General features: G+C 70.0%; 2 protein-coding genes across 2 annotated transcripts in view; both read right to left on the bottom strand.

The window, feature by feature from the left end:
* The window catches only part of ARAP1 (ArfGAP with RhoGAP domain, ankyrin repeat and PH domain 1), a 46,036-nt gene extending 35,233 nt beyond the window's left edge, over positions 1-10,803 (bottom strand). The window contains 3 exon segments of the mRNA XM_040530473.1: positions 8,627-8,782; positions 9,646-9,758; positions 10,758-10,803. Coding sequence (XP_040386407.1) covers positions 8,627-8,782; positions 9,646-9,706 — 217 coding nt within the window. The 5' untranslated portion in view covers positions 9,707-9,758; positions 10,758-10,803.
* Positions 10,804-12,308: 1,505 nt separating this feature from the next.
* On the bottom strand, positions 12,309-21,153 carry STARD10 (StAR related lipid transfer domain containing 10). Its single transcript, XM_040533347.1, has 6 exons — positions 20,846-21,153; positions 14,035-14,182; positions 13,706-13,809; positions 13,286-13,403; positions 12,647-12,699; positions 12,309-12,543 (listed from the first exon to the last, which is right to left on the bottom strand). The coding sequence occupies exons 1-6, from the start codon at positions 21,005-21,007 to the stop codon at positions 12,316-12,318; spliced, it is 813 nt and encodes a 270-aa protein (XP_040389281.1). The 5' UTR covers positions 21,008-21,153; the 3' UTR covers positions 12,309-12,315.
* Between the last annotated feature and the right edge of the window lie 586 nt (positions 21,154-21,739).

A 21,739-nucleotide genomic window follows, 5' to 3' on the forward strand; every position in this document is an offset into this window, starting at 1 on the left:
GCCTGGGGCTGCAGGCACGGCCTCTGAGCCAGGAGGATGGAGCCTGGACCCCAGAACAGCTGGGAACAGACCCCACCAGCCCCAGCACCGGCTTCATCCCCCTGCTGTGCCTCAGTTTCCCCATGCTGGGGACGCAGAACTCGCTGCAGGGGACACAGCACGGTCCCCGTAGCTGCTTCGTCCAGACCAAGGGGCTCAGCAATCCCTGTGCTCTGAAGCAGGGGTGCTGGCTGCTTCTCTGTGTGCTCCCCACCCACCCCATCCTCACGGACCTGGCCTGCTTGCACCCAAATTAACGGAGATATTTGGATGCTATTTTACCCCCAGCCACCTGCATGCAGCTCCCAGGCAGGGCTCCCACCAGGGACCCCATCCACCCCGACCCGTGCGCCAGCACCCCCTGTCCCAGCCCCTGGGGGGGGGTCACCCTGCTCCCAGGGTCCTTGGGAGAGCCCCCAGAAGACCCCCACAGAGGCAGCTTGTGCCTGCTGTCCCCTCGGGGGGGTGCTGCCTGCTCCAAACTGCCGCCCGATATTTCACCACCCTGCACCGTGCCACAGCGGGGGGGGACATGGTGCCAGATGGGGGTCCCCGTACCCCACAACGGCCCCAACAGCCTGGGAAGCTGTGGCCAGGGGAGCTGCCAGCACCGCCACGTGAGCGATCGCCATCACCTCCACATGATCCAGGAGGACTCGTTCAGCATGCGAACGCCCCCCGCGCCCCCAGCCCCAGCCGGCGGCGGGTTGGCAGGGCCGGCTCACCCGCTGTTCCCTCTCCAGCCCGATTACCCCAAAAGTAGCTCCATTTCCAGGGCAGATGGAGTGAAGCAGGAGAACCGAGGTGCCCTCCCCGCTGTGTGCCCCCCAGCCCAGCGGGAGAGCTCCTCCTGGACCCACCGTGGCGGTGGGCTCTGCGTCGGGCACGGCACCGCATGGGAACCCCGGCACGCACCGCCAGAAACCCAGCACCCCGACTGCAGCCCCCCCGGCCCCCCCTGTGCCGTGCTGCCGGTGCTGGGGTCACCCGGGGGGGGACAGAGGCTTGGTCAGGGCTGGTGGCAGCGCTGCTGCTGGCTGCCACCCCCGGGCCAGCACCATGGGAGCAGGACCGAGAGCCCTTGGGCGTGAAGCGCTCGGCGGACCGGTCTGATTCAGGTCCCGATTCCTCTTTCAGCATCTGCAGTCTGACAGGCAGGGCAGACAGACAGACAGACAGACAGACAGACGGACAGACCCCGCCGGCACACCCAGTTTCCCGTTCCCATGCCCCCGGGCTCTGTAGGTGGGAGGAAAGCGGGCGAAGCGCGGTACCTGGGCTCAGCTTTGGGACGTGGGTGGGGAGAGCGCTGCCAGCCCGCAGCCCATGCCCGGCTCCGCGCCGCGCTCCAGGCTCTGCGCAGGGCTTTCTGCCTTGCCGAGGACTTCCTCAAATGCCTCCTCGGAGATCAGGAACTTGCAGAAAGAGCAAGGCGCCCGTTAAAAGCCCCGCATGCATGGGAACGTGTTGCAATAACCGCTGCTAGAGCGGCTGCAAGAGGCCGCGGGGTGAGCGCGGCCCCTGCTATCTCAGCAGGACAGCGAAGCGCCTCCGACCGCAGCCGCCGCAGGACCCGCGCGGAGGAAATCAGGCCAGGGGGCCGGGGGCACCGGCGGCACCCGGTGAGCCCAGGGCTCGCAGCAGGGACCCGGGCACCAGGGAGGGGATGGTTCGGGGACGGATGGGCCAAGCAGAGCCCGGCCAGGGCAGGGCTGCCACGTCCCCTCCACCAGGACCCCACTCCGGTGGCGGCAAGGGCGGAGGCGCGAAGCCCCACGGAAGCAGGCGGCCAACGCAAGGGGATTTCAGCCTCTCACCAGGAGGAGCAGCCCGGGGGGGGCCTGGCCAGCCCGAGGCTCGCACCCAGTGTGCAGCAAGCTCCCACCCTGCACGCCACGGGGGGTCCCAGCGGGCACCGGGGACACACGGCCGGGTGGCGGGGAAGGACCGGTGGGAACTGGGTGCCGCAGGGTGCCCCGCGCCTTTGCCCATGCCACATTGGGCAACCAAGCCACCGCACCAAGGTCATTTTTACCTCTTCCTGCCTAAACAGATAAAGAATCCTCAGCAGGACCTGGGCTGTGCCCAGGCTGAGGTCCCCGAAGTCCCCGCAGAACCCAGGCGGGCGGCTGGGAGCGAGGCTTCAGGCGGCACGACCGAGCCGCTCCCAGCCGGGAGTGGGAAGCTCCTGCATCCTCACACCGAAACCTGCCCCCACAAATCCCTGGCGAGCAGAAAACATCCAAAAAAGCAGAAGCAGGGGCCTGGGATCGCAGACAGCCCTGGCTCCCAGATGCACCGCAGCCCCAAAATCTCCCATGGGAACGACTCCAGCGTTTCACTGCTGCCGAGTCAAATTAGTTCGGCGGCAGCAAGGGTTTCACTTTGAGAAGGTGAATCTGTTTCATTTTCAAGATTTCACGGCGGAGGGCAAGCCAGTAAACACAGCATGCAAATAATATTCAAACACTCCAGGCCCTAGGCAGCATTCTGATATCAAGTTGTGTCTTGCAAAGTCAGCAAAACCCGGGGGTGGAAAAGGTTCCTCAGAGCCCCTTCTGCTGCCAGCGATCGCAATCTCAAAGTGCTCCTCGCTGAAGCAGCCCGCGCGGTGCCAGAGCCTCGCGGCAGGCTTTTGGTGCTGCCTTTCAGCTCCTCCGCACCTCTCCTCCCTCCGGGGGTGTCACCGGGCTGCCAAACCCTGCGTGGTGGGAACCGCCTGGAGGTGGCTGGGCACGGCACGGCGGGTGTGCACGCACCATAGGTGTGCACGGCAGGGCGGGTGTGCATGGACAATCAGGGTGTGCATGGTGGTGAGGGTGTGCACAATCAGGGCGCGCACGGTGCTGAAGGTGTGCAAGGACCCCCTCAACCGGGACACCCTCAATTGGGTGCGCAATCGGGGTGTGCATGGATGGTGGGGGTGTGCATAGCACTGCAGGTGTGCACAGACAACCAGGGGTGTGCACGGACAATCGGGGTGTGCATGGCAGGGCGGGTGTGCACACACCATGGGTGTGCATGGACAATCAGGGTGTGCATGGTGGTGAGGGTGTGCACGGACAATCAGGGTGTGCACAGCAGGGCGGGTGTGCACGGACACCCTCAACTGGGACACCCTCAATTGGGTGCACAATTGGGGTGCGCATGGAGGATCGGGGTGCACATGGCACTGTGGGTGTGCCCGGATAATCAGGGCGTGCGTGGCACTGCAGGTGTGCACAGACAACCAGGGCTGTGCACAAACAATCGGGGTGTGCATGGCAGGGCGGGTGTGCACAGACAATCAGGGTGTGCCCAGTGGTGAGGGTGTGCAAGGACAATTGGGGTGCGCATGGAGGATCGGGGAGCTCACAGCGGTGTGGGTGCGCAGGGCACTGCGGGTGTGCCTGGATAATCAGTGTGTGCATGGCACTGCGGGTGTGTGTGGACAATCAGGGGTGTGCACAGACAACCAGGGTGTGCACGGCACTGCGGGTGTGCACAGACAACCAGGGGTGTGCACAGACAACCAGGGTGGCAGCTCGGCAGGGGAGCCGAGCCGTGGTCCTGCTGCGGTGCACCCCGCTCCCTGTCCCACGGCACGGGCAGCTCGGGGGGCCCCAGGCCCCATCAGCAGCACCCACGAAGCGGGAGGAACGTGACAAGGAGGGCACGGGGCACCCTGAGAGGCTCCCTGCTGAGTTCCCCCTCGCAGTGACGGTGCCATGGGGCCTTCATCCCACAGCTGGAAGTAAAACCTGGGAAGGTGAAGCGTGCCCTAGGCTGCAGCACGAACGGGGAAACGCGCGGCCCCTGCCTCCCCCGCGGCCCCAAAGCACTCCTTCCTCCTGCCTTGCACCAACGGGCCGGATCCGGAGCCAGCCGTGTCCAGGCATCCTTCCCCACGGACGTGGCCCTCGGCCCCAGGAGGTATTTACCCCGCAGGAGATGTGGCGGGGAGCGGGTGGGTAAGGCAGGTGGGGCACCATTTGGGGTCCCCCCCTTGTATTCGCCATCAAAGCAGTCCCTGGGGGAAATTTCCCGGCCTTTTTCCTCTGCCCTGGTCCCTTCCTGGCCTCGAGGCTGAGGCACCAGGTCTAAGCACTGCTGCTGTGTCTTGGGGTTAATTCCCCCCACCTCACTACGGCTCTGAGCAGCCCCCAGCTCTGCTCAGGGCCTGTCTCGTGCAGGGCTTGCACCACAGCAGCACACGGACGCCCCACGGGGCACCCCGCTCCCTGCCCCTCTCCCAGCCCTTCCCAGGGGCTCGGGGACTGAAATGAGGGCAGAAAATCACCGCTGCTTCGTTTTTCACGTGCCAAAGGCGGGGCAGCGTGCTCTTTGCAGGGGCTGCTGCTGACGCCCCCCTCCCAGGACCTCGCTGCAAGGCAGAAGACGAGGCTCACCTCCAGCCACCGGCCTCCCCTCCCCGGTCAGCGCTCACAGACCCCCCCTCACGGGGGGAATGAAGCACCCTGGAAGCACAGGGCAAGCAGCACGAGGCTTCGAGCGAGCTTAAATACTGGATGACCGAGCTGGGCCCGGAGAGGGCAGGGAGCGCGGCTCGCTGCGGGGACCCTCGGGGGGCTGCACACACCAGGGGACAGGGGACAGCGCGGTCCCAGCTGGCTCCCAGGGCCCCCCTCCAGCCCCGTTACCTTGTGGGCAGACACCTTCCCCCACAAGTGCCTGACACACTTTCTGCCTCCTGCAAAAATAGGTCAGGAAACCAGGCCCCGTCCCGCCGGGTCCCAGCGCGGGGCGGCGATGCCACGAGGGGGCTGCACCCCAAATCGCTGCCTGGGGCAGGGGACACGGCACGGCACTGGGCGCCACCTGCATCCACGGCACCGGAGGATGCTTGTCCCCGCCAGGACAAGCCCCTGCCACCAGGACCCTGCAGATGGGGCCGGGTTTGGGGCATGGGATGCATCCCTCGGGATGCCCCGCTGCCCGCTGCGCTCCCGTCCTGCTGCTCCCAGGGGGCAGCGACCTGCCCGTGGCGGCCCCGCAGGGTGCTCCTGCCTTCGGGGGGGGACCCAGCACCTCCTCCCCTGCAGGCCTCATCCACCCCACGCACACAGCACCGCCGCTGCTGCACGAAACCCGCTGGGACCCGGCTTCGCCTCCCCGCGAGCGGGAAGTGAAAGCTGTCGGTGAGCGGCCCCAGGCAGCTGCACCGGGACCCCTGGCTGCCCTCCTCCCCCTCCTCCTCTTCCTCCTCCTCCTCCTCCTCCTCCTCCTCCTCCTCCTCCTCCTCCTCCTCCTCCATGCAGTCCAGGGCCCCCGTCCCAAACAGTGTGCCTCTAAATGGCCAGCTCCGTGGGGTGCAGCAGCACCACACCCCTGTGCCAGAAAACCCTGTCCCCAAGGCAGCCCTGTCCCCGAGCCACCTCTATCCCCAAGCTACCCCTGTCCCCGAGACACCCCTACCCCAAACCACCCCCTGCCCCTTGCCACCCCCGTGCAGCCCGTCAGCAGAGACAGGCACCGAGCCCCGGCGTGCCGACTGGCACCGAGGACGCCCCCTTTCCACCCCACAACCACACACACCAGCTTTGCAAAACCCTCTGTGTGCGGCGCCGCCTCACCTGCAGCTTTGGGGTGTCCGAGGGCCGCCCCCCGAGCACCCCCAGGGGGGGCGGCATCGCCAGCCCCCAGCGCTGCGCTCGCAGGGAGGGGACGCGGGGCGCGGGCACTGCGGGGTGGCACGGCGGCGCTTCCGAACCTGCCCCAGCTGGGCGGGAAGCCCCGAGGTATTTTTAGAGCATTTTTTTTTTTTCCCCCTTCAAGCGTGACGCTCGCGGTGTGCCGCAGGAGGTCGGAGCCCTCACACCATGCGGGCCTGCCTGCAGACCGAGCCCGGGGTGGGGGGGGGTGGTGCCTGGATCTGAGGTGCCCCCTGCGTCGCCAAGAGGGGTCAAAGCCGCCCTCCAGCAATGTGCGAGCCCACGAGAGCCTCCGGAGGCTTCGTGCACCCCGTAGGGGAGGAGGAGGGGAAGGAGGAGGAGGGCTGGGGTGCAGCACCACTCCCCTGTTCCCTGCGCAAAGCCCAGGAGCACTTTTCGTCCCGCTGACCCCATTCTCCAGCGGCACGGGTTTCTGGCTAAGCACACGGCCACGTGCGTTTTCGGATGGGGAGCTCGTGGGCCTTGTACCCTGCGATGCAAAGACCCCTCCCAGAGCCAGGGAACGAGGTGTGATCAGTAAGTGAGGGGCAGCGCTCAGCAACTCCAGCCAGCAGGGACCTGCTGCTCCCCGGCGGCAGGCTCAGGACCCACCGGGGCACCACGGACCAGAGGGAGACCCCGGTGGCCACGGACGCAGCTGGGGCAGCCATGGGGCGGGCAGAGCGATGCTATGGGACCGGGCAGAGATGCTATGGGGCAGGAGCAGGGCAGGCATCCCACAGCAGGGCGTAGCAGCAGACCCCATAGCTCAGCATCACCGGGGACACCCCCCTGGCGTCCCACCTCGCCACCCCAGAGCCCCCCAGCCCTGTAGGGGCAGAGCCCAGCACCTCCTGCACCCAGCAGCACAGAGGCGGTGCCGCAGTGTTGCAAAGGGCTCCAGGCGATGGGTCACATCCTGGCCACCCCCCTGCAGGATTTCACCTTCTGCTATGGGGTTTTATAGCTCTTTCTGAAGCAGTCCCACCTGTTCAAAGCACTGAGAACGGGACATTCATCACCTCCTATCATCTGCCCTAAACCACCCCGGGATCGCAGGAGCCACCCGCGGCACGCTGCGACAGCACGAGCAGCCCTCCAAATTCACTGAGCGTGACTTTCTTTGCCTGGAGGCACAGACGTACACCGTGCACGGCGTTGCTCCTCTTTTGGGGACCTCCCTGCCCACGGAGAGGAGCCGAGAGCCACCGGAGCCCGGCACCGGCCAGCCCCGCTCCCCGCAGACCCCCCTGCGGTGCCCGGGGAGGTTTTCCAGGTCCTGCCTGCTTTGGGGGATTGGCAGAGACATCCACGGGGCAGGGAGGGATCCCGAAATCCTACACTGCCATAAATCACCCATCCCTGGTGCCCTCTGCTCCCGTAACAGCTCCGGGCAGCCTGGCACAAAGGGTCCCGAGGTGGGTCCCTGGGGTCCCCGGTGTCTGGGGTGCAGCGAGGCGCAGGGACACCCCCAGCCCGCCCAGCCGGGGGGATCGGACTCCCCGCACACAAATCAACGTAAGCAGAGAGCAGACGAACACCCCCTGAAATCACGGTGACCGGGGGCACCTCTGGCTGCGCCCCCCCCCAAACTGCAGACGGGTCAAGACCCCCGTGTCCCAGCGCTGTCCTCCTGCCACCAGCACCACCAGGACGGAGCCCACGGGACATCCCTCGCCCATCAGAGGAGCCACAGCAGAGCCAGGCACGCGCTGCCTGCAGCTCCCCGACCACTGCCTGAGCACGGCAGCGCCTTCGGAGGTGACTCGGTCCCGGTGAACACCGCCAGCTGGCACCGCATCCCTGCGGCGACACCAAACCCCCCCACCCCCCCCCGGCAGCGAGGGTCCCCCCTTGTGGGGACGTCCCCCAGCCCCACACCCCCAAGCATCTCCCCGCTGGCACTGGGAGGGGGAAGAAGGGTGAAGCCCCGTGCTTGCCACCCCACTGACACCGCAGGGCGATGCAGCAGCACCGTGCCCTGCGCCCCGGGGCCGTGCGGGAGGCACCGAAGCCCGGCGAGGAGCAGGGGCAGCAGGGCAAGGCGCCCAGCCCCGCGGCGTTTGCGCTCTGCCTGCTGCGATCGGCGCTGCGCGGGCGCTGCTGGCAGGGATCCGGCCGAGCCGCAGCTGCCGACTTTGTCTGGCCGTGAATCGGGACGCGCCGAGCAGTTTCCCGAAGCGAAAACAAATCTGCCAGCCGGGGCTCTCGCCCTGCGCCGGCTTCAGCCCTCCGCCGCCGGCCCGCCGCCCCCCACCGTGTCCCCGGCCGTGTCCCCCCGCAACCCCGAGCCCCTGCCCCGCTGGGAGCTCCCTGCTGGGTGCTCAGCACCGGCAGGATGGGAACCGGGCTCTCTCGGGGCCACCCCTGCCCGATTTGGGCCCTGAGGGTGCCCAAGGCAGGGGCACGGCCTGTGTGGGAATTCCCACAAAGCGGCGTTGGGGGACCCGTGGTGGCAGGGGGGTAAACGGGGCGCTGCTGCTGCTGCGCCCCCCCCTGCCGGGGTGTGGCCGGGGATGGAGAGGGGCACAGCACGGCCAGAGCCCGCGGGAGACTGGGGCTGAGCTGGGAGGTGCTGGGGTTAAGCTGGGATGTGCCGGGGTGTGCTGGGGGTGAGCAGGGATGTGCTGGGGTTAAGCTGGGATGTGCCGGGATGCCTCCAGCTGGGGACACAGCCCCACAGTTACCAAGCTGAGCACCTTTGGAGCATGAATGCAACCCGTTCCCCCCCGCACCTGCCCCTCCAGCAGCTCACCCGACCCCCAGCTCGGCACGGTGCGAGAAGCAGAGGCAGCAGCAGCAGCAGCAGCAGCAGCAGCACGCGGGGCAGCGCAGGACGAGCGGGGCCAAAGCTTGGGGTGCACGGGGTGGGGGCACTGCCCAGCACCCCGGGCAGAGGCGCAGGGAGCCAAGCACAGCGAGGGGCACCCCGGTACCTCCGTCTGCCGGCAGCAGCTGGGGCTTCGCTGCGGATGCCGCCGCAGGTCGCGGAGCCGAGGCAGGCGCAGCAGCTCCGCCAGGCCCGGGCTTGTTCCCCACTTGCAGCCTTGGCTGCCTCATGGAAACGGGAGCCGAGGGGAAAACCGCAGGGACTTTCCCAAAAAAAAATATAAAATGGGCCGGTTTGTTGTATTTTTTTTTTTCCCTGCCCGCCCAGTTCTCTTCTCAAGGCCTCGGCAAGGGGAAAAAATGAAGCGCGGCGGCTTGGGGCACCGGGGTCCCCAGCCTGGCACCGGGATCCTCCCTCCTGGGGCCGGATCCTGCGCAGGGGGCTTGAGGGGGGTCCCCCGGCCCTCGCCCCCAAGCAGCAGCCGCGGTCCCCTCCCCGTGGCCGCTCGCCGTCCCGGTGCCAGCAGCGCTCGCAGCAGAGGCGGTCGGAGGGGCGCGGGCGGACAATGCCCCTTTCATCCCGCGGGGCGGCTCGGGGACGGGGACGGGGACGGGGACACGCTCGCTGCCGGCTGCCTTGGCCCCACGCCGGCCCCACGGCCCCTCTTGCCGCCTCGTGCACGGCAGCACCACGAGCCGGCAGCAAGGGTGGGTGCCCGCCTCGAGGGGATGAGCCCCCACGGGTGCCCAGGCCAGAGGGTGCCCGACCCCTCCCCAAAAAGCGCCTCAGCTCCCTGCATCCCCGTGCTCTCAGCATCCCGACCCCCTGCGTGCAGCAGTCGCTGCAGGATGCGCTCCCCAAGCCTTCGGCCGAGGAGGAGGAGGAGGAGGAGGAGGAGGAGGAGGAAGAGGTTGTGGCCTTACCCGGCTGCTGAAGGGCACCCTAAAAGCGCAGGGTGCGCACCCCTGCCAAGCCCAAGGCCCGGAGACCTCCCGGCAGCAGCGGGGGCTCACCAAACCCTCCTGAGCCAGCGGTGGGACCGAAACCAATCTCATGCCATGAGCAAGCCTCCGCAAACAGCCCTCGTGTGCCCTGTCCCGGCCGGTTTGTGTCCCCGCATCCTACCTGCGCACCCGAAGCCCCCGGCCTCGTGGTGCTGCCGGCACCCGGCCACGCTCCGAAGCATCCTCTGCTCCCCAGGGAGCTGCTGCTCCTCACGACCCCCCAGCACCAGGTCCCTGGGAGCACCAAGAGGCAAACGACCCCAAAAACACCCCCGAGGGGCTCTGTCCCCCCCCACCCCCGTGCCACCCACAGCCCGCCCTCAGCTCCGGTTTTGCTCCGCTCTTGCCCCGCGCAGGGGTGGAGCGGTGCCCGCTCCCGTTTTAATTGGGTCCTATTTTTAATGCCGCTTTTAATGAGCGCTGGGAGAGGCGAGGGGGAGGCCGGGGAGGACGCAGCGATCGCAGTTACGGGCGGCAGCAGCGGGTCCCTGGTGCCCGGCCCGGACTCACGTGGGGCTCATGGGGTGCAGCGGCCGCAGGCGGGGGGACATCGCAGTGCCTGCCCCCAACCCATGCCATAGGGACCCAAAATGCTGCGTGTCCCTTTGGGCAAGCCCCTGCCCTCCCCACCGGGGTACTGGGGCAGTGGCACGGGCGAAGGGCAGCGGCGGTGGCCACAGCTGGGTGCCCCGGTGGCGTCACCCAAGCCCCCCGCAAGGGTTCCGGGGGCTCCCAAAGCCGGAGCATCCCCCCCGAGCCCCCCCCAGTCCCCCCACACCTCGGCCGAGCCAGGAGCGCTCACCCCAAATCTTTTTGCAGCCTGGCAGCTTTCCTTTTTTTCTTTTCTTTTTTTTTTTTCTTTTTTTTTTTTTTTGCTGTTTTGGGGCAATTTCGCAGCCCGGAGCGGGAGGGACGGGGCCGTGTTTGCGCGCCCCCCCCAAAACACCACCGGCGAACGGGACGGGCTCGGCGCCCCCTTTCCCCTTTCCCCCCCAATCCCCCCCCCCCCCGGGCACCCGAACGCCGCCGCCACCGCCCCGCGGCCCGGGGGGGGGCCCGGAGCTGGCCCCGGGGCCGCCCCCCCCTGCACAAAGTTGGCCAGGAAGTGACCGGGAGGGGGAGGGGGGGGCGGGCAGTGCCCTGCGGACCCCCCCTCCCTGGGCAGCGAGGGGTCTCCCCAGCTCTCCTGGGCAGCATCCCGGGGCCGGGGGGGGCCGGGGGGGGCGCACTGACCTGGCCGTGCCGCTGCAGGCGCTCCCGGGGGCTCGGGGCAGGGCAGCGCGGGGGGAGGAGGAAGAGGAGGAGGAGGAGGAGGAGGAGGAGGAGGAGGAGGAGGAGGAGGAGGAGGAGGCCGAGCCCTTCCCACGCCTCACTCAGCGCACAGCCCCCCCCGGGCCCCCCCCGAGCCCCCCTTCCCCGGGGCTGCTCAACCCTTATCAGCCACCCGAGAATCCCCCAAAGGCTCCCCAGCAGCCCTCGGGCGGGGGTGTTGGGGGGGGGGCTTCACCTGGGGGGGGGGCGACCCCCGGTCGACCCCGAGGCGCCCCCCCCTCTTTTATTCCCCCCCCCCCCCCCCCCCCCCCCCCGTTTTATGGCGCTCGGAGCCTCCTCGCCCCGAATGCCCCCCCCCCCAAAGCCCAGCTCCGGGGGGGTCTCCTGGGGCTGTCGGGGGGGGGGGGGGGTGAAACCCCACTCGGGGGGCTTTGGATGGCGCAAAAGGCCGGGGGGGGGCACCCAGGCAGTGCCTCAGCTACCCCGGACCAAAGGTGCCCAGGTGGCCCCCCCAGGGTGGGTGGCGGGGGGGGGTCACCGCGCCCCGTCCCCAGCTTGGGACTGGTGTTAATGGGGCCGGGAGCTGCTCTGGTGGCCCCCCCTTTCCGAAAGACCCCCCGGGGGTCCCCACGGTGCCAGGGACCCCAGCACCGGGACCCTGGGGGCAGCCCCTGCCCGAGCCCATCGCCGGGGGGGGGGGGAAAGGGACGGGGACGGTCCCGTTGGGGGGGGAGGGAGGCAGGACGGAGAGGCGACCCCCCCTCGCCCGAGTTATTTGTTTTATTCCTAAATAATCCGCTCCGGTACAAGGTACAAAACCTGCCCCCCGCCCTCGCCGCCCCACGCCCCGGGGCAGCGCGGTGCGGGGGCACCTGCGAGTGGTCACACACCGAGCTCGGGGCCCCCCCTCCCCGAGAAAAGGGGGGGGGAGGGCAGAAGCCCCCAGGGACCCCCCCCCCCGGGGATGCTGGGGGGCCCCCCAAGCTCCCCCTGCATGCTTGGACACGCCAGGAGCCCCCCAGCCCCCCCTGCACACCCGGGGGTGCCGGGAACCCCTGGAGCCCCCCCTGCAGTGTGGGCAGACCCCCCCCAACCCCCCCCCCCCCCCCCAGCAGAACAGAGGGGATGGAGCCCGGCAGGGAGCGGGGTGGTGGGACGGGGGGGGGGGGGGGGTCCCCTCCTCCTCTGCCCCCCCCCCCGGCGAGAGCTGAAGGGCACCTTGGGTTTGCCACCGACGGGGACAGCGGCGGCTGGGGGGGACCGGCCGCCACCCCCAGCCTAGGCAGGGGGGGGACAACGACCCCCAGCCCCTCCCGGCCCTCCCCCCCCCCCCCCCCAGAGCTGGGGGTGCCCGGCACGGCCGCGGACCCCGAGGCAGAAGCGTGGGTGCGTGCGCACGTGCGTGCAAGAGACACAGACTGCAGTGGGGACGGGGACAAAAACAACGACCCCCGGGGGGGGGGGGGGGGGGGGCTGGCTTGGGGGGGCCCGGGGGGGGGGGGCGGGGGGGGGGGGAGGCTCAGTTAACGCTGTCCTCGTCGCTGGCCTCGCCGCGGTCGTCTTTGGTCTCGGAGAGGGAGCTCTCGTCGATGTTCTCCAGCGAGTCGGCGTGCTGGATGGAGAGCTCGGAGAGCGCCAGGGGCGGCAGCGTGCTCTGCTCGGGGAACAGCCAGGGCTTGAAGTGCGGGTTGTGCTTCAGCTTCCAGTCCGGGTACTTGAGGCACGCCTTGTACATCTTCTTCATCGCCTGCCACGGGCGCAACGGGTTGGAGCCGGCGCGCCGGGGACCCCTCACCAAGGGCTCCAAGCCCGCCCCCCCCCACCTTCCAGCCCAGGACCACCCGACTCACCTTGGGGGCCAGGAACTGCGAGGATTTGTTCACCACCCACTTCGGCAGGGAACCTGCGAGGTGGGGATAAGAGGAGCCGGGATGAGGCTGGCACCCCCAGCGCCCTTCCCGCAGCGATGGGGACCCCCTTGGGGATCGGGGGGGCTCCAGGACCCCTTCGGCAAAGGGGCGAGGGGACAGGGCGAGCGGGGAAGGATGGTGCTGGGAAAATGGGGTTCGAGCCAAGCTGAGTTTCTGGGCGCACCCGGGGAGCTCCGTCTGTACCCAGGGGACCCCGAGAAAGGCACGTCCCGGGCTTCCCCCCTGGCCGTTTCCCCTTCTGCTGCTGCCAAGTTCAAGACTGCTTCAGCATGTCGGGCACAGCCAGAAACGTTGCAGGGGAACGGCCCCAAATGTCCTGAGTGGTGGTGCAGCAGTGTCCCGACTGGAACCGGACTGGCTCTAGCCCCCTGCTGCCCCCCCCCCACCGTCGCCCTTCTCCAAAGCCACCCTCCAAATCCGCCCTGACCGCACCGACCCGTCCAGGCTCGGGGAAACCTCATTTCCCAGCAGCATTTATAACCTCTGCCGATCCCTTACGACGCTGTGAACCCGGGCGGGCTGAGCCCCGCGGGGCAGGAGCGGGGCCCCCCCCCTCACCTTTGGGGTCCACCTGTGCCAGGTAGGTGATGGTGCAGCTCTTGGCTCCCTTCCCCTCCACCAGGTAGCCCGTCTGGATGGACACCGCTCGCACCATGTCCTTACGGGGCGGGTATTTCTGCGGGGGGCACGAGGAGGAACAGGACGGGTGACGGGGCAGGGCACCCACGGCTCCCCCAGAGCATGCTGGCACCCACGGGATCCCACCCCAAAGCCCCGACCCCAATGGTGACGCCGGGGGAGCCGGGACACAGCGGGGTGGCAGGCGATGGGCTCCATCACCTCCTCCTCCCGGGGTCCCTCTCCGACACCACCCCAAGCCTGCTCCCAGACCCTGAGCGACCCCGGGGCCCACCCAGCCCCGTCCCAGCTCCGCAGCCCCCCCCGTCTTTCCCCCCCCACCCCCCGGCAGGCGCTCACGGGGTGCTTGACGGAGTAGTTCATGATGATGTAGTCGGTGCCCATGGGCAGCCAGGAGCGCAGCGTGATGACGTCCCGGTTCTTCAGGGGCTTGGGGCACTTCCCTGGGGACAGCAGCAGCAGCGGGGGCCGGGGGTGAGACGCCCACCCCCCGGGGGCGTTTATCCCAGCCCCCTCCCCACCTCTGCGGGTGCCAAATCCCTCCCGAACCGGTACCCGGGCTCCTCACCGTGACGCCCCGGCACCACGGGCGCCCCGGTCCCCACCGAACCCACGGGCGCTGCTGGCACCCAGCCCCGCCCCCCCCCCGGCTGTGGCCCCCTCCTCACAGGCGTAGTAGCCCACGTCGGAGTTGACGGTCAGCCTGCCGATGTCGAAGGTCTCGATGACGTTGGTGTCCCACTTCTTGCGGTACTCGATGTCATGCAGCACGTCGTACAGCGTCTCCGCCGGCACGTCCTTGCACTCCATCCTGCACTGCAGAGGCGGGCGGGTGAGAAACCGTCCCGGGGTGGGGGGGGGTCCACAAGCACCCAGCACCCCCAGGGGGGACACAGCTCCTGCGAGGGGCAGCAGCCCTGCTAGCAAAGACCCCTGACATGGGTTGGGGAGCCCCCAGGTCTCTGCCCACCAGCACGGTGGGGATGTGGGGGACGCGGCCACCCCAGCTCCTGCTTCCTAACGGCATGCCGGGGCGCACGGGTGGCTCGCGGTGCCCCCCAGCTCCTCTCCTTCCCCAGGATCTGTCGGGAGCAGCAGGGCTCAGCACTGCACGGACGGGGCGTTGCATGGCTGGGACATCGCAGTGGTGTATGCATGGGACATCATATGGACGGGACATCACATCAGAAGGACACTGCAGGGATGGGACACTGCAGGGATGGGACATCACGGCAGTGCACGCACAGGACATCCCATGGACAGGCCACCACGTCAGAAGGACACCACACAGGCCAGGCATCATACGGAGGGGGCACTGCACGAACCGAGCGCAGCAGGGCCAGGCCATCACACCGGGCACGGGGGCACAGCAGCACGGCAGCACACGCGGGCTGTGCCCTCCCGGGCAGCCCTGGGACGTGCTCCCCCCTCCCCAGCCCAGCCCAAGGACAGATGCAAAGCCCTTTACAGACAGCACCAGCAGCACACCCGCCTTCCCACCCCCGTGCCACCCACACCAGCGGGGCACCGTGTGGGCTGAGACCCCACAACCTCGCTGCACGCCTGAGCTGCCCTCGGAGCTCCCTGCGCATCCCCAGCGCCAGGCTCCGGTACCCGCAGCCACATCGCCGCATCCCTGGCTGCTGCTCGCTCCCCGAGGGCAGGGGGCTGAGGGAGAACCCCCCCCAGACCCTGCTACCAGAGTCCCCAGCGGCTCACGGCCCCGCGCAGCAGCAAAGCCCGGCGAGGCGAGGCGAGGCGGCACGCAGCGCTTCTCCCTGCCTGGCTTTGCATAACGCGCCGCGAGCTGCGTTTCGGTGCTTACAAAATCCCTCTGCTGCCAGGCCTGAAAATAAATAAATAACCCAAGGCAAAAGCCCACCAGCGGGGCTGGAGGACAACCGAGCTCTCCACGCACAGCTCAGCCCGGTTTGCCCCAGTTTGCCCCCCCCAGAGCCGCCGTGGTGCAGAGCTCTGCACGGGGATGCCCGGGGTGCTGCGGGTACCCAGGGAGCCCTGGGGGGCCCTTCCCACCTCGGCTCCATCCCGGGGACACGGGGGGCATGGGGTGCAGCTGGGGGCAGCCGCAGCCTCGCCAGCCCCGTGCCCACCGCGGGGTTGGGAGCAGCTCCAGTAACCATGGCAGCCAAATCCTCGGCAAGAGGAGGAGGAGGAGGAGGAGAAAGGCAAAGCTGCCATCGGCGCAGCGGGGCCGCCACGGGACCACCCCGAGGGCGGTCACGGCGGTGCCCCCGGGCAGGGGGAGGCTGCGGGGTGCAGGGTGGGTGCACCCACGGGTGCCGGGGCAGGAGCTGGGTGAGGCTGGCGGTGCCTTGGGGTGCTGCCCCAGGATGCGAGGCTCCTGGGGTGCTTCCCAACACATCACCACATCCCGGGGCGCAGCTCCTCCATGGGGTGCTAAGAGCCACGGCAGGGCTCGGGGGCTGCTGCACGGTGCCCTCCCCTGCCCACCCTGGCGTGAGGACGGCTCTGGTCCTTCCCCGCCACCAGACCCCGCACACCCAGCACCCACAGTGCCGAGGGACACGGACCCAGGAGCACCCGGGGGTGGCCAAGCAGCGCCCGGTGCTGCAGCCTCGGGAAAGTCCAACCGCGCTGGTGCCGCTTAACGTGGTGCAGCCACGGTGAGCACCGAGCTCCCAGAGGGGTCACCAGCACCCCGCACACTTCGGGCTCTCCCCTGCCCCGTGCCCTGCACCAGCCGTGCTGCCTCACCCCGCAGAGCGAGGAAGAGGAGGAGGAAGGGGGGCTCAGCGTGAACCGCGGGGCTGCCCCAGGGACCTGCTGGGGGACGGCGTCCCCGCGGCGCCACCGCCACCGCCACCCTGGGGCGCACAGATCGAGGTCCCCCCAGCAAGGCGCAGCGTGCGCTTGGGGTGCGGCGAGCAGGGAAGCTTCCTCGGGTGCCGTGCCCCCTGCCAGGCTCCCCACAGCACCGCTCCTGCTCCCGTTTGCTCCTCGGGCGGGCGCAGCAGCGGTGCCGCCGGGCGGCCGGAGCCGTGCCCACGCGGGCAGCACCAGGCGGTGACTCAGGGCCTGTGCCCGCGGTGCCGATGTGACACCGCTGTGACACGCGGTGCCGCCGGCTGCCGTGACTCACCGGGGCCACCGGGACGGTGGGCGGCTCGGAGGGGCGCAGGGCAAACGCCGGGTCCCCTCCTCGGGAGGGGCACGGTGCCACCCGGCGCCGCGCGCCCCAGCCCTGGGTCAATATTGACTCTGGCGTGTGCGTGGCGAGGAGGAGGAGGAGGAGGAGGAGGAGGAGGAGGAGGAGGAGGAGGAGGAGGAGGAGGAGGAGGAGGAGGAGGAGGAGGAGGAAGAAGAAGAGGAGGAGAAGGGAGCAGGACCAGGAGGGAGGCGGGCGCAATGCATTCAAGTGGCCGCCTGTGCCGGGTGCTGCCCCACTGCACTCCCAGACCCCAAAATTTTGGGGTGCAGCCCCAGAAAGGGGCTCCCTGGGGCAGCCCCTGCCCAGGATGGGTGCTGGCTGCCAGCAGGGTGGCCACAAAGCACTCGGTTCGTGTCCTTCCCGGGAGGACAGGGTCACAGCGAGCCTGAGCCCCCTGCCCCTGAATTTTGGCATGCAGAGCCCAGCACCAGGAGAAAAAGCTGCTGGGTCTGGGGGATGAACCAAGCATGATCCAGCTGTGGGGCTGGAGGCAGGGACACCCAAATGTGTCCCAGCCTGTGGGATAGGAATGGAGCCAGCAGGTCCCCGGAGGGGTCTCCCCCCGCCAGGGGCTGCCCCCGGGGTGCTGTGGCCACTTTGGGGCTCCCCGGCACTAAAAGGTGTGGATGGAGGCGGAGGGGAGGAGGGGAGACCTCGCTGCTGTCTGCGGCCACCCCACGGGAGCACGTGGAGGTGATGGGGCCGGAGCCTTCCCTGAGGTGCCTGGCGTTGGGATGGGGGCTGGAACGGGGGGAGTCCCAGCTGGACGGAGGGGAGAAAACAAAACTTTTACTGCAAGGGAGGTCAAAGAGTGGAGGAGGGACCCGGAGGGGCTGTGGGGTCTCCAGCCTCGGCGACGCTCAGGACTCGGCTGGATGCAGCCCGGAGCACCCCGACCTGGGGTCAGGCTGGGCGGGCAGACCCCCCCCTTCCCGACCCGAATTAGCCGTGATCCCACCACACCGCAGAGCTCGAGGCGAGCCCCCCGCTGGGGGACACCGGAGGTTTCCCTAACCCCCGGCGATGGCACCTGCAGCCCTCACACAGCCTGCAGAAACCCAAACAAGGGACCAAGGCCAGCAGGTCCCCGCCACTTCGGGACGGAGAAAAACCCCCCAGGGCCATTCCCAACCACCAGCCCCTGCCCCAGGCGCTCACACAGCCCAGCCAAAGCCTCACGGGTGGGGGCTGCTCCTGCCCGGAGCCCCCCCCCCCCCGGCTCCAGCGGTGCGCAGCGCCCGCGGGGTCATTAATGACAAAGGAGATCTCCCCGTCTCAAGGTGACCCGAGCCGGCCGATCGCGCCGGATCCGCCGGGATGAATAAGTAACGAGCGGCAGCTCGGCCTCACGGGGACGGCCGACGCGTCCCACGCGGTATCGGGGGCTCTGCGGCCGCCCCGGCCATAGCTGCAGCCGGCCCCAAGGCTCGGCACCGCGTGGCACCGGCTCGCTGCGCCTCCGGCCTCCCGCAAACAGGTTGGACGAGCGCGGCATCTCTGACGGCGGGGAGAGGAGAGGGGGGGCCTCTTCACAGCTGGGCGAGACGTTCGGGTTTCATTTAATTACGGAGGAGGAGAGGGAGCAAGGAGTAACAACCCCGGGAAGGTTTTCGGAAGCTGCTGGTAGGCAGGAGCGGGGAGCTGCGGCGTGCGCCCCTGCTCCTCCCGGCGCCACGTCAGCGGCCACGCGCGGCCACGGAGCACGGAGGGAACGGCACCGGGGTCCCGGGGGGACGGTGCCCGGCAGCACCCCGAGCTGGCATCCCTGGTGCCACTAAGCACGGCTTCCGCCCGGCCCGCAGACAAACCAGCGGAGGCTTTCCGAGCAGGATAAATCCAGAAGGGTGCCGGGGGAAGGACCCGGGGCAGGCGTGCGCAGGGGACCCCGCGGCGAGGACCCGAAGCTTCGGGGAGGAAACGTGGGAGAGGCGCAGGTGCAGAGCAGAGGTGGCGCGAGGGAGGGAGATCCGCCCCCAGGGCAAACAGGGACCTTGGCCCAGCTCCCCGCTGGGCTGTATTTGGCGATACGGCGAGTCCGCGATGGGGCTGGGCAGGGCAGCACCCCGCTGGGCTCCGGGGGCTCTCGGGGGTACGGGGAGCACAGCACCCAGCTCCCCGAGCCCCGGGGTGCTGCCCGCGGCGGCTCTGGGCTCCCCGTGCCAGCGCGGGCGAGGTTCCGGATGCCGAGCGCCCGCGGGAGCGTGGCGTCAGCCCCAGCCAGGACATCCTGGTGCGCGTCCCGTGCGGCTTCCCGGCTGAGCTCATCGCCACAGGCAGACGTGGCACCTCGGGATTGTCACCCGTGGGGCAGGGCGGGTGGGGGGAGCACCCACAAGCAGCACCCAAACACCCAGCCCCTCCGGCACGACGGCCCCCTTCCTTCCCCAAAACCCCCAGCCTGCACCAAACTCCCCCTTTCCCATCCCACACCAAAACCGAGGACATTTGGGGATGCAGCAACGCCCTAAGAGCACGCAGCAGGGTCCGGGGGGTCCCACAAGGGGACACGGTGACGTTTGTAGACCAAGCAGCCGGACCCATGGTGGGGGGGGAGGAGCTGGGACATCGCGCTCAGCTGGCGCCAGCGGGGACCCCCGCAGCACGCGAGCCCCCGACCCCCTCCAAACACCCGCGTGTCCCCAGGGGGGCCGGCAGCGGAGAGCAAACAGCGCGGGCAGAGCCGCCTGTGCCGCGCCGCCGCCCCCCCAGGGCCAGGGCTCCCCGGCGCTGCCTGTTTGTGCCGCCGGTGCAGAGCAGCTGCCAGCAGGCCGCAACGCCACCGCCGCCACCCCCGCTCCGACACCGTCCCCACCGGGGTGCTGGTCCCGCCACGGCAGCCAGCGCCACGCAGCCGGGGGGGGGTCACCCTTCGGGCCGGGCCGGGGAGGGCTCCTGGCGCTGCCCGGTGGGGACGGGGGCGGCAGCAGCCCCGCGGAGCCAGCGCCAGGCTCCGGCACGATGCCGTGGCCACCGGCACCCCCAGCCCGACATTTCCTCCCCCCCACGCAGCGCCGGTGGAAGTTTTCCCCTGGATTTCCCAGTGCCCGGCTCCCGCTGACGCCTGCTGTGCCGAAGGGATGAGCGCCCACCCCATCTGCCCCCAGCCCCCCTCCCCGGCACGCTCAGCACCGCAGCTTTGCCCGCCGCGCACCAGTTTCTCGCCACCTGCTTTTTGAGGTGAAGCAGTTGGAGAGCCCAGACCGTTCCCCCCCCCCCCCCCCCCCCAAACTGCTCAGAAGGCATCTCGCCCCAAAGCCACCTGCACCGACAAAGAAGCACGGGAGGGACGGGACCGTGGGGACCTGGGCAGCCCCAGCAGCTCCCGGCTGCCTCGGGGCACAGCGGGGCCACCCTGGATGGGGACAGAGCGGGCTGGGGACACAGCAGTCCCCTTCCCACAGCCCCCCCTGCACGGTGAGAGTTGGGGGAGTTCTTGGGGTGGGGGGCGCAGGCAGCAGCACAGCCCCACAGCCCTGGCGTCCCCGATTGTCCCTGGGTGAGTCCCCACGGGCCCCATTGTCCCCAGGGAACCCTCCTCGTCCCTGCTCACCCCGGGGTGCCAGCTCACCCCGGCTCCCCATTTGTCCCAGGGTCCCCATTCGGCCTGGGGTGCCGGCTCCCCCCTGGGGTCCCTGCTCCCCCCAGGGGCACTGCACCACCCGAGGGTCCCCTCCTGCCACGGGACGTACCCAGGCTCCCCGCTCACCCTATGGTGCTGGTCACCCCTGTGTCCTTGCTTTCCCCCAGGGCCCCCGAGCACCTGCGTGCTGGCCCCCCCCAGGGTCCCCGATTTGCCCCAGGGTCCCCCATTTGCCCCAGGGTGCTGGATTCACCCCAGGGTGCTGGGTTCCCCCCAGATCCCCACTTGCCCCAGGGTCCCCGCTCCCCCCAAGGTGCTCCATCACCCTACTTGCCACCAGGTCCCCGCTCACCCCCGCAGTCCCCGCTCCACCAGGAGACCCCCCCCCCGTGCCACGGGGACCTTCCTTACCCCCGGAGTCCCCACTTACCCCGAGTCCCCTCCGCTACCCCGCAGTGCTGGATCACCCGGGGGTCCCCAGTCCCCGCTGAGCCTTTGCTTGTCCCCACTGCCACCGCTCACCCTGGGGTCCCCCCTCACCCTTGGGGTCCCTGCGCCACTGGGGTGCGCGGTGCCAGGGGGCGCCCGGTGCCAGGGGGGTGCCCGGTGCCAGGGGGGTGCCCAGCCGTGCGCGGGGTGCCCGGTGCCGGGGGGCGCCCGGGGGGGGGGGTGCCGGCTACCCGGGGGTGCCCCCGGCCCCTCCGCTCACCTTGATCTTGTGCAGGGAGCGCTCGGGCTCGAGCAGCTGCACCCAGACGGCCACCCCCGCCTTGCTGTAGCTCAGGCTCCAGCCCCGCTCGCACTCGCACTCCGCCCGGAACGCGCGGAAATCGCGATCGTCGGGGATCTGCACGCTGTCGCGGCCCGACATGGCCCCGCGCCGGCCGGGGCGGGGGACGGGGTGCCGGGGGGGGGGGGGGGGGGGCGGTCCCCGGTGCCGGTGCCGGTGCCGCGGGCTCGCGGCGGCCCCTACGGCGGCGGCGGCATCCCCGGGGCGCGGCGCCGCCCGGTGCGCGGTGCGCCATGGGCCGGGGCGGGGCGCGGGGCGGGGCGGCACCGGGGGCACGGGGGGGGCGGGGGGGGGGCACCGGGAGTACCGGGGGGGCAGCGGGGGGGCACCGGGAGTACCGGGGGGGGGGGGCCCCGGGATTACCGGGGGGGGCAGCGGAGGGGCACCGGGAGTACTGGGGGGGGGCACCGGGAGTACCGGGGGGCATCGGGGGGGCACCGGGAGCACCGGGGGGGGGTTACCGGGAGGGGGGGGCACCGGGAGGGGGGGGGCACCGGGAGCACCGGGGGGGGGGAGGGGGGGGGGGGGAACACCAGGGATGGTGGAACAGGGAGATGGGGCAGGGGGCAGCAGGGGTGGCACCGGGAGCACAGGGGGGTACCTGGCGGGGGGCACCGGGGACACGGGGGGGGCACCGGGAGCACCGGGAGAGGCACCGGGAGGGGCACCAGGGATGGTGGAACGGGGGGATGGAGTGGGGGGCACCGGGGGTGGCACCAGGAGCACCAGGCTGGGGGCACTGGGAGCACTGAGGGGGTACCGGGGGGTATCAGGAGCACTGAGGCATGGGGGGGCTGGGGGGGACAGGCACAC

This window comes from Cygnus olor, chromosome 1 (genome assembly GCF_009769625.2).
Source record: "Cygnus olor isolate bCygOlo1 chromosome 1, bCygOlo1.pri.v2, whole genome shotgun sequence".
In the NCBI taxonomy this organism is placed as follows: domain Eukaryota; kingdom Metazoa; phylum Chordata; class Aves; order Anseriformes; family Anatidae; genus Cygnus; species Cygnus olor.